The sequence below is a fragment of the Onychostoma macrolepis genome, chromosome 03, assembly GCF_012432095.1.
Source record: "Onychostoma macrolepis isolate SWU-2019 chromosome 03, ASM1243209v1, whole genome shotgun sequence".
NCBI lineage: Eukaryota > Metazoa > Chordata > Actinopteri > Cypriniformes > Cyprinidae > Onychostoma > Onychostoma macrolepis.
The window spans coordinates 20,405,203-20,421,803 of NC_081157.1; the positions used below are offsets into that span (position 1 = coordinate 20,405,203).

The 16,601-nt window shown below is 35.4% G+C and overlaps 1 protein-coding gene across 1 annotated transcript; it reads left to right on the top strand.

Annotated features, from left to right (window-relative positions):
* Nucleotides 1–616: 616 nt before the first annotated feature.
* On the top strand, nucleotides 617–13,468 carry e4f1 (E4F transcription factor 1). The gene is made up of 14 exons (XM_058771830.1): nucleotides 617–804; nucleotides 1,991–2,100; nucleotides 3,887–3,977; nucleotides 4,206–4,351; nucleotides 4,450–4,570; nucleotides 4,667–4,819; nucleotides 5,226–5,335; nucleotides 9,114–9,338; nucleotides 9,414–9,528; nucleotides 9,609–9,826; nucleotides 9,913–10,111; nucleotides 10,851–11,017; nucleotides 12,219–12,281; nucleotides 12,399–13,468. Exons 1-14 carry the CDS (start codon nucleotides 711–713, stop codon nucleotides 12,747–12,749), a joined length of 2,163 nt encoding a protein of 720 aa, XP_058627813.1. The 5' UTR covers nucleotides 617–710; the 3' UTR covers nucleotides 12,750–13,468.
* Nucleotides 13,469–16,601: the final 3,133 nt, after the last annotated feature.

A 16,601-nucleotide genomic window follows, 5' to 3' on the forward strand; every position in this document is an offset into this window, starting at 1 on the left:
TATTACTGCAAAATCTTTGATGGTTTCTATGCTTTCAGTTCAGATATTACATTCCATCACAGTTATACAGGTTTTTGCTTTATCAAATATATGACACTGTGGTGTGACATTAAGTTGCAGTCTTTCATACATTTAAATACAAGAATATTTACTTTTATTGTGTTAATCAAATCAATTGATGTAGCGAAATCCGAATCGTGAACGAATCAATCTTTTTGAACCAGATCATCTGATTAGTTCAACCAGTCCACAAAACCAGTCCGATTCGTGTTCGGTCGTTGCAAGATTTCAAAAACAAATAATATTTCTTAAAACTATCTCTGTTTCATTTGTACGTGATAAAACTATAACCAAGTCGTAAATATTTCTAGTACGTTTATTGTTATAACTGTTAAGCTCCCTCATCGGTTTAACTACACAAACTAATTCTGGAACACGTGAAATTACATTTAAAACCTAAAACTTAAAAATAGAATAAAATAATGTACGTTATAAATAGCAGTGTTTTTAGATGCCGATCGCCGAACCGATTCTTTGAAGCGAATCGTTCGAAAGAACCGATTTGACTGGAGGAGAAGATGAGCGCGCCTTTATTTTGAATCTCGTTCTCCCTCCCCTCGCCGCCCTTTAGTTGTTATGACTACGAGGTCGTAAATCCGCCATGTTTTCCCTGTTGAAGCGTTGCGACAGAGACGGAGGTCTGGAACGACATGACTGAAGAAAATAATAATACGGCAGCAACAGTTACCGACCAAACGGAGCATAGCAACATCATCACCATCCAAACCACACTCGGAGACGAAGGTAGAAACAGGGAGATGGGACACAGTCACGCAGTAAAAGCGCGATTATTAAATGCTTGGGCCTGACTTTGGCTCGTTCAGTCACGCTAGCAGAGTTTCCGTTAGCCGCAATGTTATTTTTGACAAACATGTTTAGGCTGCTGCTAATGCTGCTTAGCATCGATCTGTACGTTACTGGATGAAGATCTGACAACACCGAGACTGTTTGATGTTAAAACCGCACGGCAGCAGGATTTAGGTGTTTGTTCACATATGGACACTTTTGTCCCTGTGAATTTGACTTTTATGCATATATAAAAGAAAATCTACTCGCTGAAAACACAATTTCCACATCAAAGTCGTTTGCACCTCAAATGAAATATTTAGTTTCGAAATGACATTTTAAATATTTATGGACTAAATTGCTTTGTCTTTGCAAAATACATTTTTTAAACAAGTGATATTTAGGAATAAATGAAATAATTATTATTAATAAATAGAACTTATGGTAATACAAAACTTTAACAGATCATGATGGAAACAGAAAATATAAAACTAAAAATAATCCAAAATATTAATAAAAAATATAATAGTAAATTAGTGCTGTCAAATGATTAATCGCGATTAATCGCATCCAAAATAAAAGTTTTTGTTCACATAATATAATGTGTACTGTTTATATTTATTATGTATATATAAATATACACACGTACAGTATATGTTTTGAAAATATTTACATGTATATAAATATATATTTAATATATAAACATTTTTCTTAAATATATACATGCATGTGTGTGTTTTTATATATACATAATATATATAAAGAGTACACTCACATATTTTACGTAAACAAAAACATTTATTTTGGATGCCATTAATCGCGATTAATCATTTGACAGCACTAAATAGTATATTAATATTTCATTAATAAATATATAATAGTAGTTGTATTATACATTAACTTATATGCTATTATAATGTATTAAATAATAATATTTAACATTTTAATTTACTATTAAAATGTTAAAATTTATATTTTACACATTTAGTTTTTTTTTTTTTAATCTTGGATGCAAAATTGATTATTTTAGATTGATAACTATTTATGTTTATTTCATTCTTTGTTTCGCGCTGCGCAGATACTTTTGCAATATGCATGATCTGTTAAACTGAAGTGAGATCAATATTTTTGTGTTCCCTCTCAGATGAGGATATTCATAAATGTGGGAGATGTCTGGAGGAGTTCTCCGCTCTGGATGCTTTCATCCAACATAAACTCAGCAGGAGCTGCAAGCGTCCTCAGCAAGACCAGCAGGTTTGTGTGTTGTTATATCATTCCCTTTTTTGTCGTATAATTTTCTATCCAGAGTGAGTCACTGTACATATTTTTTATTCATCAAAGAATCCTGAAAAAAATTTATCAAGGTTTCCACAAAAATTTTCAACATTACTGATAATAATAAATGTTTCTTGAGCAACAAATCAGCATATCAGAATGATTTCTGTGACACTGAAGACTGGAGTAATAATGCTGAAAATTCAGCTTTGCATCAAAAAAAAATATTACATTTTAAAATATATTATGATATTTCACAATATTCCTATTTGTTTTTTAAATCAAATAATTGCAGCCTTGCTGAGCATAAGAGACTTCTTTCAAAATCATAAAAATCTTACAGCCCCCAAACTTTTGAACAGTAGTGTATCTGCATCATAGGGTATATTCACACCAGGAAAGTCCGATAGTTCACTTGCTTTGGTCCGGACCAAATAGAAGTTTTTTTTTTTTTTTTTGGTGCGGTTCGCTTTCACACTGCCCTTTTTGCAAGTGAACTAGAAATTGTAAACAAAACCCCACGTGTGCTAAGGTCATCCTTTCATTGGACAGAAATTCTCAAGCAGGGAAAAACAGGAAGTGCAAAAACAGGCTAATCATGGAGATCTTTCGTAGTGCAATTTTTATTATTTTACTGATTTGCTGTCATGAGATAAAAACGCAATATGAAGAAACTTATGAGCATCATATATGAGACAATGTCATACAATGTTGTAATTACAACTTGCCAAAAATAAAATCTATAGATATGAAATACTCAAAGCATATCAAAATGTTAGTTTAAACATTTAACCTAGGCGCATATCCAATCGTTTGTGCGGAGAGTGGAAGCTGAAGCGCGTTTCAGAACATCATACAAATACGCCGTAATTGTTGCTCATAAAGGTACTAATAATACATCGTTCGGAACTGTAAAGGGTATATTTTTATTTGTGTGCACTCACAATATCAAGAAAACGTGCTTTTCTAAAATTAAGAAAACTAATAGGATGTGCTTCCCGTCAAAAATGAACTGTAACTTACAGACATGATGAATATATCTATAGAAAGCTTTGAATTACTACAAAACGAAATAAATCATATCCAAAACAAAAACTCTTTCATTATAATCCGTAAAGATGCATTTCTTTCTAAAGGCGCGTCCAATGAGGAGATGGCGAGTCAGGATTTTTAACTTCATCTTTGTGACACTGACTCAGAAAACACTAGTTCATTAATAAATAATTCAAATATCTCCTTACTATTTCCCCCAGACACATTCATTGTAACTTTTGCTGGGGCTTTGCGGCAAGCTTTAGCCTATTTAGTGCGCTCATGTCACGTTGCTGTGGGCGCTATGGTCACGAAAACTCATAATTGGCACGTGTTTTTAAGCATTGCGGTTTGAAAACAAGTGATTTAAGCGATTGAAATGCAAACAACAGCACTATATGCGCGAGCTGTGTGTTTTCTGAGCGTGCTTTCTGCAGTTGGATCGGATCAAGGCGGTTCATATTCACACCTTAAACGAACTGCACCAGAGTTTGTTTGAAGCGGACCGAGACCACCTCTTCAGCTGGGTCTCGCACGCTTGTTTGGTCCGCTTTTGGTGCGCACCCGCTGCATTCTCACCTGCCCAAACGAACCGTACCAAGAGGGAAACGAACTCTAGTATGATTCAACCGAAGTAAATGAGGCAGGTGTGAAAGCACCCATAGACTCAAGAAGCTGTGCAAAATGTAAGCTAAGGATACATCAGTGCTCATCTGTCTGCCCTCTCCCTCAGACAAATGCTTCCCCAAATGAAGATGCTTCCATTGAGGTGAAATTAAGTGAAAATGATAGTTCATCTGATGAAGCGGGCACGTCTAATGCAGGTACTGCACTTTTTATTTAGTAACGTCAATATAATATCACTTTCATTGTATCAAGGGACTAGATGTCCCTATTGTAATTGAACAGGACCAGAGCCAAACAAGACATCTGATCTCTATCATTATATACAAACTGTACAATGGGATCATTTGGGTCTGAAAAGAACATCATTTACCAATCCATCTGTCTTTGTTTGGGTACTAAATGAAGTGGCTTTGTTTGTTCTTTAGACAAGCGAGAAAACGCAGCAGCTGGAGGAAAAAAGAGAAGCCGCTCTGCAAGCGAGGATGACAGTTCCAGCTCTGCAAAAGTCGTTTGGAAGTTAAACACAGAGGGACGATACATCTGCGACATATGTGAGAAGACCTTTAAAACGGTACAATATTAGATCGTTTTTATGCATTTGATTACTTGTCCTATTTGGGGAATATGCAAGGAAAACTCACTCCAGTTATAAATTTGATCCATTTATAGACAAATATTCTGAGAACCCACATGTTCACGCACACCGATCAGAAGGACTTTAAGTGTGAAATATGCGAGACTGCTTTTAGGACCAAGGGTTCGTTGATCCGACACAAACGTCGGCACACAGGTATAACTAAGTGTCCTTGTATTAGACTCTACTGGGTTGTGAAAGTTGTTTTTATGCAAGTCTTTCACAGTATTTTGACATCATTTCCTTTGGCAGATGAGCGTCCGTACCGCTGCAATCAGTGTGGCCTGGCGTTCAGAGAGTCCGGCGCTCTAACCAGACATCTGAAGTCTCTCACGCCTTGCACCGAGAAGATTCGCTACAGTCAGTGTAAAGAGATACTTGTCAGCAAGGATGGAGTTCGGAAAGGTAATTCACATCTCATGATGCCTTTTCATAATGACCATAATTCAGTGATAGGAGGGTGTCATTTAACAACTGCTACAAGCTTAAAGTATCAAAAAAGGGAAGTAGCAATGGATCTTGATTGAAAAAGAAAACAGGGAGGGTTCCGTGCATCATTTTTTGGATTGGATGTTGAGATGTGGGCAGACAAAATTCTGTTGGTTTCACGGGAAGATCAGTTATGACTTTTTGATTTAACATTACAAGGTCAAAAAATGCGTGAATAGATCTGTAACGTGCATTTACAAATTGATGGTGAATGTTCATTTTTAGCTGGTTTGTTCATGCAATGGTAGAGATTTATTTTTCATGCGAAAACTGTTGTGCTCGTGAGGTTTTCTGATTGTATTGCTGTTGGGTTTCATTCTAGAAGTTCAGCCGTCACCTCCTGAACCTGAGAAGGAGCAAATTCCTGTCGTGAGGGTTGTGGAAGCTGGTCAGGAAATCATCCAGATCGAGGTGGTAGGACAAGTTCAACAGGTATGAGACTAACAAAACTAGCATGTTAATTACAAATATTTTTGGTGCAGAAAAGCATGTTGAGTTTCACTAATTCAAAAAAACATGAACAGTTCAGTTGTATTTTTGGGAGCTTTTTTTGCTTAACATTTAAGAAAGTCTCAACAGTAGGACCAATAGTTGGTATTTCTTTTTGCCTTGCCAACATTGATAAGATTATATAATTAATTTTTATTATTATTATAATTTTTTTTAATATTTAAAGGGGTCATAAACTGCCTTTTGTTTTTTATTTTGTACTGTTCTCTGAGGTCCACTTATAATGTTATCAAAACGCCCACTGCTATGATTGGCTAATAGTTGTGAATGTTTGACAGTCTACGTCCTTCACAGATGGACACTGCTGTGATTTAGGTTAAAAATACGTAAATACATATATATATTTATAAACAGTGTTGGGGAGTTACTAGTTACAGTTATGTAATTTTAATTACAAAATAAATGTAACTGTAATCTGTTACAGTTATTGAGAAAAATGTGTAATTAAATTACAGTTACTTATGAAAATGTTAACGATTACAAAGGGGGTTACATCTGAATATTTTCACACATATTACAGATTTGATTGATTTCTTTCCCAAATTGCATTGACTGCTCTAAAATATGAGACACCAATGTTTCAGGAGTTAAGGACTAGGGATGGGTATCGTTAAGGTATTAACGGTATTACTACTCTTACTGATACTGCTTATCGATCCGGTACTTTAACGGTATTCTTATCGGTACTTTTTGTTATATATATATATATATATATGAATGAGACAGATTAGGAGCTGGATTAACATTGCTTTATATTCTGAAATGTAAAATAAATATTTAATTAAATTAATATAAAACATCAATTTGTAAATGCACCAGTGTGCAGGCATTTTTAGTGTTTTATATACATAAGATACAGTAAGAACATGAACAAAGAAACAAAGTAAAACAAACCAACAAATACAATAAAACAAATATACAAATTAAATTAAATGAAATAAACAGTGCTTTCATTTTTCCATGAAGGTCTACTAACATTAATGTTCAGGTAAGTAATAGCTACAAAAGAAATCTAAAAGTAATCAAACGTAAAACAAAAAAATTAAAATGTAAAATAACACTGTATAATTTTCACTGTATGTATTGATAGATTAATGCTTATTAAAGCTATAACGTTATTCAGATTAAGAGCTGTGGGTGATTTTCTCTTTGCATTTTGTTATTTAACATTGATGGCCCAAGCACCAGTCTGTCACTTTAAGACAAAATATTGACACACATCGGATTTTCTCCCAACTGATCTCGTCCACTTAAGACATAAACTGTGTTTAAGTGAATACTCGTAGCTGGCCATTTTGACATTTTGTGTGCATTTGATCGTTTGGATGCGCCTGAAGCTCAAAGTGTAATCTGCTTGTCCGTTTTGGAGCGCGGCGTACACACATTTCATCCTGGGGAATAGCGTCTCGCGCTGATTGTGCTTTCAACGCTTTATTATCAAACATGTCCCGCAATGTAGCAGCAGTAAAGACAGCATTTTACAATAATCACCGATTGAGCTGATTCTGACGTTAAGTTTTGGTTAGAGGAACGAATGCGCACCGCTGTAAAGGGAAGGAAGTTGTGCTAGAAGAAACACGGCTATAATACTTAGAAGCCAAAATCGAAATAAAAAAAATAAATAAACTAAGCTTAATATAACAGCCACAGGCCTAAAGCATAAGCAGATGTTTGAATAGTTAGTTCTCTCTTCTATCATAATTAAACAGGGCTTTCATGTTGCACGTGCTGAAACTCCTCCGCGTAAGCGCTGCTCGCTTCTGAATTGCGAATAGCAAAAATGTATCATAGACAGATGTTTGAATATTATTGCACATAAAAACAGCTGGCAACTCTGGTGAAATATAATTTGCAAAATAATGTGTATATATAGTAACAATAAATGTATGTGTGTTTTCTTGATTTCTCCAGTACCGACAGCAGAACCGATAACGTCAGAGCTTATCGATACTCCGGTCTTTCATAATTTAGCCCCGAGACCGATTTAATACCGGGTTTCGGTACCCATCCCTATTAAGGACACATAATTGGACTATTTGATAACTGTTTTAATTTCTATTTGGGTTTATGTATGTGCTTTATTTTTTAAGACTTTTTTTTTTCTAAGGCATTGTAAGATGCCAGTGTTTCCTGTCATAGCTATGCAAAGATTTGATTTCAAAAACAGTATCATAGCTATTAAACTATATCTGGTTATGCTTTTAAATCTGCATACTATTTAACCTCAGAACGATCTCAAAGTAAAAACAGGTGTCTGATTTTGTGGTGGCTGTGCTTTAAAATGAAATTATTATAATCTTTTTCAAGTGATGAAGTATTTGGAAAGTCTTACAATAATCAGTGTTGAGTACTACTGTAAGGTTAACCCTTCCCGCTTTAAAGGTCCCATGACATGCTGCTTTTTGGATGCTTTTATATAGGCCTAAGTGGTCCCTAGTACTGTATCTGAAGTCTCTTTCCCGAAATTCAGCCTTTGTGCAGAATTTCAGCCACTACGAGCCAGACCCACAATGAGCTTTCCTTAGGACGTGCCATTTCTGTGTCTGTAGCTTTAAATGCTAATGAGGAGGAGAGAGGCGGGGCAAGGTGGAGGGTGGGTGTGTGGCCTTAACCAGCTTGCGGCCACGGTACCATGCGCTAATGTTGACAGTGGATGTATAGCAATGGCTCGTAGACACGCAGTAGTTCAAGCTTTTCAGTTTGACCCGAATCTGATCCGGATGAAGAAGTTGCAACTCAGCGGCTACAGCAGGACGTCTCCGAATGGTTAGTTTAAAATATTGTGTCTGGATACGGTACTTTAGTTGGTTTGTTTATGTATGCTGTTACAGTTATTATCATGTAGCTAATGCTAGCCATAGGCTCGGATGAAGGAACTAAAAAAAATACTTCAGTGTTCATTTGTACATCCAAACACTGAGCAACTGCCATGCTTCGCTCGTTTGCAAGCCATGATGTCTCTCGAGGAAAAAAAAATATTGCGCTCACGTCGCACGGTAGTAGCTCATTTTCTCATGGGCGGGCAAAGCAGAGAAAGGGGAGGTAACCTTTCCCCGTATGATGACATAAAGGAAGATTCCAGATTGGGCATCTGAGCTTTCATTTTCTCAAAGACGAAGCAGGATACCCAGGGCTCGGTTTACACCTATCGCCATTTCTAGCCACTGGGGGACCATAGTCAGGCAAGGGGAACTCATATTAATGTTAAAAACCTCATAAAGTGAAGTTTTCATGCCATGGGACCTTTAAATGTTTGCAAATGAGTAATAGTTGAAAATGTTCATTAGAAATTTAGAAAAGTAATCAAATGTAATCAGTTACATTACTTTAATAAAGTAACTGAAATAGTTATACTACTTGTTACATTTTAAATAGGGTAACTTGTAATCTGTAATCTATTAAATTTTCAAAGTAACCTTGATTATAAATTAGCATTTATCTAGATAAATGCTGTAAAAATGATTGTTCATTGTTAGTTTAGGCTGCCCAAAGCATTACTAATGGTATTACTGACAGCATCTAAAACATTAACAAATATTATTAAGTAGCAGGTAAAAAAAAAAAAAAAAAAAAATCTTTCTAAGAAGTAACTTGCTTTAGTAAAAATGTATTTGTTTGGAAAAGTACAAGAACATTTGTTTATAAATCCAGAAGTTGTAGCTCGTTTCAGACTAGCGTCAATGAAGTTCCTCTGTAACAGGTCGTGTCTCAGCCTCAAACTGCGACTGTGGTTGAAGCCGACAATCTAATCTGCCAGGCCATCATAAACTCTGGCATCGCACTGGAGACCGAAGCCACGGAGGCGGCCGAGCAGGTAGAGGCCCGGTCACCTAAAGCAGTCCTGCAGGCTCCTGAAACTGACGCCAGACTCACTGAGATCCAGGTGACGGAGGAGTGTGTGGAGACCATGGCCGAGGAAACGCAAGTGAGTTTCTTAGATTGTGACGGCATGTTTTATTTCAATAAAACAACACAATAAACTTTTTTTTATCCATTGTAGGAATCGTCTGTGAAGGAAGACGAACCCATCGAGTCAAAATTATACAAATGTCCTCACTGTGAGCGCATGTTCAAGACACTGGCCTACCTGAGGGTCCATGTCAAAGGGCATGTTGGTACGCCCCATTCAAAGCAGTTTATTCATTAACAATCTATAATACTTGTGTAGTCTCTGAATGTTGTTTTCCTTCCTCAGGTTACAAGCCGTTTAAGTGCTTAACATGTCAGAAGGAGTTCCTGACAGGCTATGTGCTGAAGAAACACATGGAGACGCACGTCAGCGAGCGGCGCTACAAATGCGGAGAGTGCGGCAAACAATTTAAAGCCATCGGACACGTGCGGGAACACATGAGAGCGCATTCAGACGAGAGGCCGTACCACTGCAGCTTCTGTGACAAGAGATACAAGACCAAGGTGAGGCCAGTATGCAAAAACAATATGCAAACACTGTCTTTAGGTTTTTCATTGTCATCTTTAAACCATCGTCTGTTGTGTTCCAGAATGCTCTGCAGGTCCATCACCGCACTCATGGCGAGGAAAAGCCGTACGTGTGTCCGCACTGCTCCCGTAGCTTCCGGGAAAAGAGCGCTTTAGTGCGACACATCCGACATCACACGGGAGAAAAGCCCTTCAAGTGCTCAAAATGCGGCCGGGGCTTTGCTGAGCATGGCACGCTCAACCGTCACCTGCGAGCTAAAGGTTTATAAACATTATTCACTAAAATTAAATTTTCAGCATCATTACTCCAGTCTTCAGTGTCACGTGATCATTCAGAAATCATTCTCATATACTGATTTGCTGCTCAAGAAACATTTATTTTTATTTATTAACATATTAACATTTATGATAAAAAACAGTCTATAATATCCATATAGAGTATATGAATATCATAAAGTGTTTTTTACTGTTATTTTGTATTGATCTTAGTTATTACTATATAACTATAACTTTAGTTTTTTAATATATATTTTATTTCAAGTAATGAAAATGTACGTTCATGCATTTTTTGCATTTATTTAGAAGACGCTTTTATCGAAAGCAACTTATAGTCTGAAGTATCATGTGACACTGAAGACTGGAGTAATGATGCTGAAAATTCAGCTTTGAATCACAGGAATAAATTACATTTTAAAATATATTCAAATAGAAAACTTATTTTAAATTAAAGTAATATTTTATAATATTACTGTTTTTACTGTGTTTTTGATCCTATAAATGCAGCCTTGGTGAGCATAAAAAAGGTTGGGTTTTTTTGGGGGGGGTTTTTTTTTCAAAAACATTAAAAAGTCTTGCTAAACTTTTATATATATATAATTCTGGAATTCCTCTCTAAAATGTGAGGACACTGGAGAGACTCATTTAAGCTATTTCTAGAAATCATGAAGTCTTACAGTGACTGTGTGTGTGTGTGTGTGTGTGTGTGTGTGTGTGTGGTCAGGAGGCTGTTTTGCTGTGCAGCAGAAGGACTCTGAACCCGCGGGGGACTCTGAGGAGCAGGAGGTGTCGGCTGAGAGTGTCTCCACCACCATCGTATCGGACGACCCTCATGCTGTGCTGGTGGAGTTCTCCTCAGTCGTGGCAGACACTCAGGAATACATCATTGGGGTAAAAATCATGTGTGCTGTGTATGCTTGTTATGTGACTTGATGTGCTGAGGTGACTAATATGTTGCTGATCATGTGTGTAGATATAATGGTAACACTTTACAATAAGGTTCATTAGTTAAACATTAGTTAATGTATTAACTAACATGAACTAACCATGAGCAATACATTTGTTACTGTATTTACTAATCTTCGCTAACGTTAGTTAATAAAAATACAGATGTTCATTGTTAGTTCATGTTAGCTCACAGTGCATTAACTAATGTTAACAATATTTTAATAATGTATTAGTAAATGTTGAAATTAACATTAACAAAGATTAATAAACGCTGTATAAGTGCAGTTTATTATTAATGTTAACTAATGTAGTTAACTAATGAACCTTATTGTAAAGTGTTACCGATATAATGATATGAAAATTATTATATGAACAACATATACATTAAACAAAAAAGGTCAATAAAATTATTAAAATTGATTGTAATAATAATAATGAAAATCTAACCAGTTTTGTTTTAAATTAATAAAAAAAATTATATTCATTTTCATATCATTACATAATCATATCTGCAATATTTTTAGATTTTCGCTACCTTCCACCACTTGTTACATACATTATTATTCAAAAGTTTGATTTCATGTTTTTTAAATAAGTCTCTTACACTCACCAAAGCTGCATTTATTTGCTCAGAAATACAGTAAAAACAGTAATACTGTGAAATATTATTGCATTTTTGTTTCAATGTAATTTATTTATTTGATGAAAAGCTGAATTTTCAGCACCATTCCTCCAGTCTTCAGTGTCACACGATCCTTCAGAAATCATACTAATATGCTGATTTGCTGCTCAAGAAACATTTTTATTATTATCAATGTTGAAAACAGTTGTGCTGCTTCATATTAGTTTTGTGGAAACCATGATTTTGAATTGAAAATTCAAAAGAACAAGATTTATTTTGTAACTTTTAATGTCACTTTTGATCAATTTAATGCATACTTGCTAAATAAAAGTATTAGTTTCTTTTTTTAAGTCATACTGACCCCAAACTTTCAAACACTAGTGTATATTTCATTATATTTTATAATTAATGATATGGATGGCCAAATATAAATATGATAAAGGTAGTTGTTGCAATACAGTGACTATAATTTAGTTTAAAATATAGATTTTGTGTTTGATTATGTGTGTTGTTTTTTTCCAGGCACCAGCTGAGGAAGCAGATCAAGGGGAGGAAGTGGCAATAATTCAAGATAATCAGCAGCAGGTCATTTTTAAAATTTCCCTCACATCAATGTCAACTTAAAGCAAATATTAGCAAGATTAAAAGGACAGTTTGTCATCCAAATGGAGTAACCATATTGCTTGATGTGTCTGACCTCAGATGGACAGTCATATCATGAAGGTGGTGCAGCAGATCGTCAGCCAATCACACGGAGGCCACCAGATCATCGTGCGTAACGTGGCCGCAGACGAGACCCCAGGCATCTCGGACTGTGGAGACACCATCACCATCGCCACACCTGAGAGCTTGACCGAGCAGGTGGCAATGACACTCGCAAATGCCATAAGCGATGGCACCATCCTCACTACGACAACAGAGGGCACCGTGGAGACGCCCCACACCACAGTTACCATGGTAACAGCGGAGAACCTTGAGACAATTGAGCAAGAGGAGCAGTACGTCATCGCTTCACCCGACGAAATGGAAATCCAGACTGTGGTAGTGGTATAAGATATGGAAGCCCGTTTTCGCCACTGAATAAAAAATAAAAAAGGTTATTGCGACTTTTTATCTCACAATTCTGACTTTTTTTCTCATAATTGCGTGATAGAAACTCGCAATTGTGAGTTAAAAAGTCAGAATTGCGTGATAGAAACTCGCAATTGCAAGACATAAAGTCGCAATTCAATTTTTTTCCCCCCTCAAAACGACTTTAACTCGCAATTGCGAGTTTATATCTCACAATTCTGTGAAAAAAAGTCCGAATTGTAAGATATAAAGTCGCTATAACCTTTTTTTTTTTTATTCAGTGGCGGAAACGGGCTTCCATACTAAGATGCAGGTTGTGTTAATTTAATATGTTTTGTTTGTTACATGAACAGCCGTGCTGTAGCATTTCGGTTCTCTGGGAGGCCTTAATCCACATGTTTTGCACTGCAAGATGGGTTCATAACTTTTGCTTATGGAAACTTTCAAAAGTTTGTGTGTTGTGTTTTAAGCAGATTGTTTTCAAGCTGCAGGTTATACTAAAGAACTGATGCTATTTTCAGTAGATGGCAAAACCATGTTTTTTTCTACATCAGTTTTTCTCTCTGTTGCATGGCATATAATCATATATGACTATCATCTACTCATCATGAATATGTAACATAACATGTTGCCACCAATAACGGCCCATAAAACACCTGGCAGGGAACGAAAGTATGAAACATTAAATATATTTTTATGTACCTCTGTATTTCTTAATTTTCTGCATTCTTAGTAATGCATAATTTACACAGTCATCTAAGGAATGTTCTGGCCTCAAAAGCACGGTAAGTGTTATTCATCCCTCAGTTTGCAAAAACAAACAAAAATCAAATGGAAGTCTATGGAGCAAGACTTTCTGGAGGGTTTAAAAGCTGATTAATATATGCTAAATATAAAAATATAGATGTGCTTTTTCAGTAGGACTTTCAATGAACTATCAGTTATAACTTACTGACATAATACCTGCACATTTTTTATGTCTTTCTGCTATTTCGTTGTTTACGATCCTAATGATTTGAAAATTTGGATATAATTTTGCCCATTGAGGTTAATAAGCATTTTGATCACTGTGGTTATCATATTAATGTGTATAATTCAGCATATAATAAGTGGCTATACACATTTCAAAGTGAATTTTAATGTTTATGGCCATTGTAAGTGTGTAACAGTACATTTTTGCTTATTTAACCCTTGAGAGACCTTTTGGACATTTTTGTCCTTTTCAGTTTTGTTTTTTGATAATTTTACCTGTGTTATCGCCAACTGCATAAATTTTGGCACAGGTTTGTATTTTAATTGGAATTTTACTATTTCACTTCCATTTCCTTGAATAAATCTTTTGCACTAGGTACACAAAATTGATAATCTCTGGACCTTTTGGACAAAAATGTTCCCGTTGATGCTATTTTTAATCAGTGCCATTTAACTGTAAAATGATGCAATTTTTGTTAATATGCTTTCATTCTGTTGGCAAGGCTTCAGAATGATTTTTTTTTTTTTTTACCAGATGGTGCCATTTTTTTTTCAGGTTTGGCCTAAAAAGTAAATACTCACTTTATTCCTGTTTTCTGCTTCTGCATATGATAAAGCCAATAGGATAAATAATGCAGCTATAATTGTGTGGGTGTGTTGGTATGGATGTCAGAGTGTGGTTTGTATGTGTGTCATGAAAAACAATTTTGTGTGTGTGTGCTTGTAATATTCGAGAGAGAAAATCTCTACTGTAAATCACAAATCCAACCACTGTGTGCACTAGCGGAGTTTTGCTGGCATCTAACGGGGAAAATTTGGTACTGCACCCAAACAAAATCTTACTGAAAGCTCATTTTTTGAGATATCAACCTCAAATTTGGAACACAACTTTAGATTTATGGCTTTGATTTTCTAGCAGGTTTAGAGTTCAACATGTTTCATAAAATATATATTTTATATAAAATATCGTTCATAAATCATTTTCATAAACTTAAACCTTTTTTTTTTTCACTTTTTAAGCTTTTATTTCTTTAAAATGAGACTAAACTTAACTCTGTGCTCCCAAGCTTCAAATTTTATGACAGGTTTTTGACACTGACATTTTTGTTTGAATAGGTGTAGTGGATTGTAGACTCGGAAGTAAACGCCCACTGCTATGATTGGCTGACAGTTTGACAGTCTACGTCCTTCACAGATGGACGCTGCTGTGGTTTAGGTTAAAAATACGTAAATACTCAGTACATATCAAACGATCTGCTAAACGCAAAGCTATAGTGAGCATGTAATGAAAACAGTTACTCACACTTGTGTGGTGCAACATCAGATCCAATATAGTCGGCACAGCGTTATCTTTTAGTTTCAATCTTTCTGAAAATCCCACATCGAATTGTGCCTTGTTTGCAAACGAATCCACGGTAAAATGAAGTGAACAGACAATGATGTAGAATTGGTAGGTGGGGCTAAACAGACAGTGATGTAGAAGCAGGTGTTGATCATCTTCTGTGGAGGCGGAGTTTAGCCATACCTCTTACATGTCAAAAGATCAGGGGAATTTTGGTTTCTCAGTTCATGACCCCTTTAAAGAAACTGAGGGATTATTTGGACAGGATACTGTCCATATATACTGAATCTTCTTCTAAAGCTGAAGTGTGTGATATTTTGATGTTTTGATGATTTTCGATGTTTCTTTTCTAGTGCAGATGCAGAGAGAACTGCGTAAAGGCCGTGGTTGTGATGCTTACAAAACATTTTTTTATTTGTTTGACCAGCTGTACACAGCGAACAGGCAGTGACGGGAATTTGACTAGATCCTTTGGAAATCATTCTAATATTGTGTTTTGTTTTTCCAGGATTTTTTGATAGAAATCAACAGTTCAAACGATTGAGCTTGTGACAGATGCAGTGTGTGTTTCAGTCTACAAGCCCGCATGCCTTATATCGTCTTGAGATTTGGCAAGCATGAAGGTGGTGTATTTTTCTAACATCCAGTGTGTTCTTTCAGTAAGCGATAGATCGTGGTGGGAGATGCTTCATTCTGGCAGATCGGGGGCATAATGAAGCTCTGGTCACCTTCACTATCTGTACTCCCTCCCATCAGCTCATCAGCGCACATGCTGGAGTGCTTTGCCCCTTCAGGCCGTCACATATGCCCATATATAATGACATGTTTCTTTTATTTCTTGCTATAATTGAATCCCTGACCTGACTTGCAAATGATCCGTTAAAAAACTGTAACCTCTGGTTTGACAAGTTTCAGAGTGATATTAAATAGGATTACCAAGGGTCATCTTGTATCCAATGCCTTTTAAGACACTGTTTTGTTTTTGCATTGTTAACTCTTTTTATTATAGCCAGCAAAAGCAATATAAAACCATTATATCCCTAAAATCAAAAGAAATACAAATAAGATTGTTTGTATTAATAATGAGGACCATTATTTATTTATTTTGACAATTACGCACAATTTATTGAAAAAACAAAAAACAAATCTAATTAAAATTTTTAATACCTTAATTTATTTTAAAGTTTTTTGTTTGTTTTGTAGTTGAAATAGTGTCATTTTACTTAAAATTTTTAGTTTTGTGTTATTTGTTTTGTTTATTAAAATTGTATATAATTGCTTTTTATTTAGTATTTAAAATGAATTAAAATGTAACATTTTTGTTTTTTTATTGTTTTGTTTTATTTAGTGTTTTATTTCGTTTGTTTTTGTTTAATTACATTTTTTTGTTTAAAATGTACTTTTTTTTTTTTACTTTGTACTTTTTTTAGTTAATTTAGCTTTTTTTTTTTTAAACGTTTTGTTTTATTTAAATGTTATATGTGGTTTTTCCCCCCCCGTTTTTGTATTCAAAATAGTTT

What these genes read in the sequence shown, in the direction of transcription:
- e4f1 (XM_058771830.1), top strand. Translation starts at nt 711, where the DNA reads ATGACTGAAGAAAATAATAATACGGCAGCAACAGTTACCGACCAAACG. An exon ending in GTGAGAAGACCTTTAAAACG is followed by an intron (nt 4,352 to 4,449) that starts GTACAATATTAG and finishes ATCCATTTATAG; the next exon opens with ACAAATATTCTGAGAACCCA. An exon ending in CTCAGGAATACATCATTGGG is followed by an intron (nt 11,018 to 12,218) that starts GTAAAAATCATG and finishes GTTTTTTTCCAG; the next exon opens with GCACCAGCTGAGGAAGCAGA.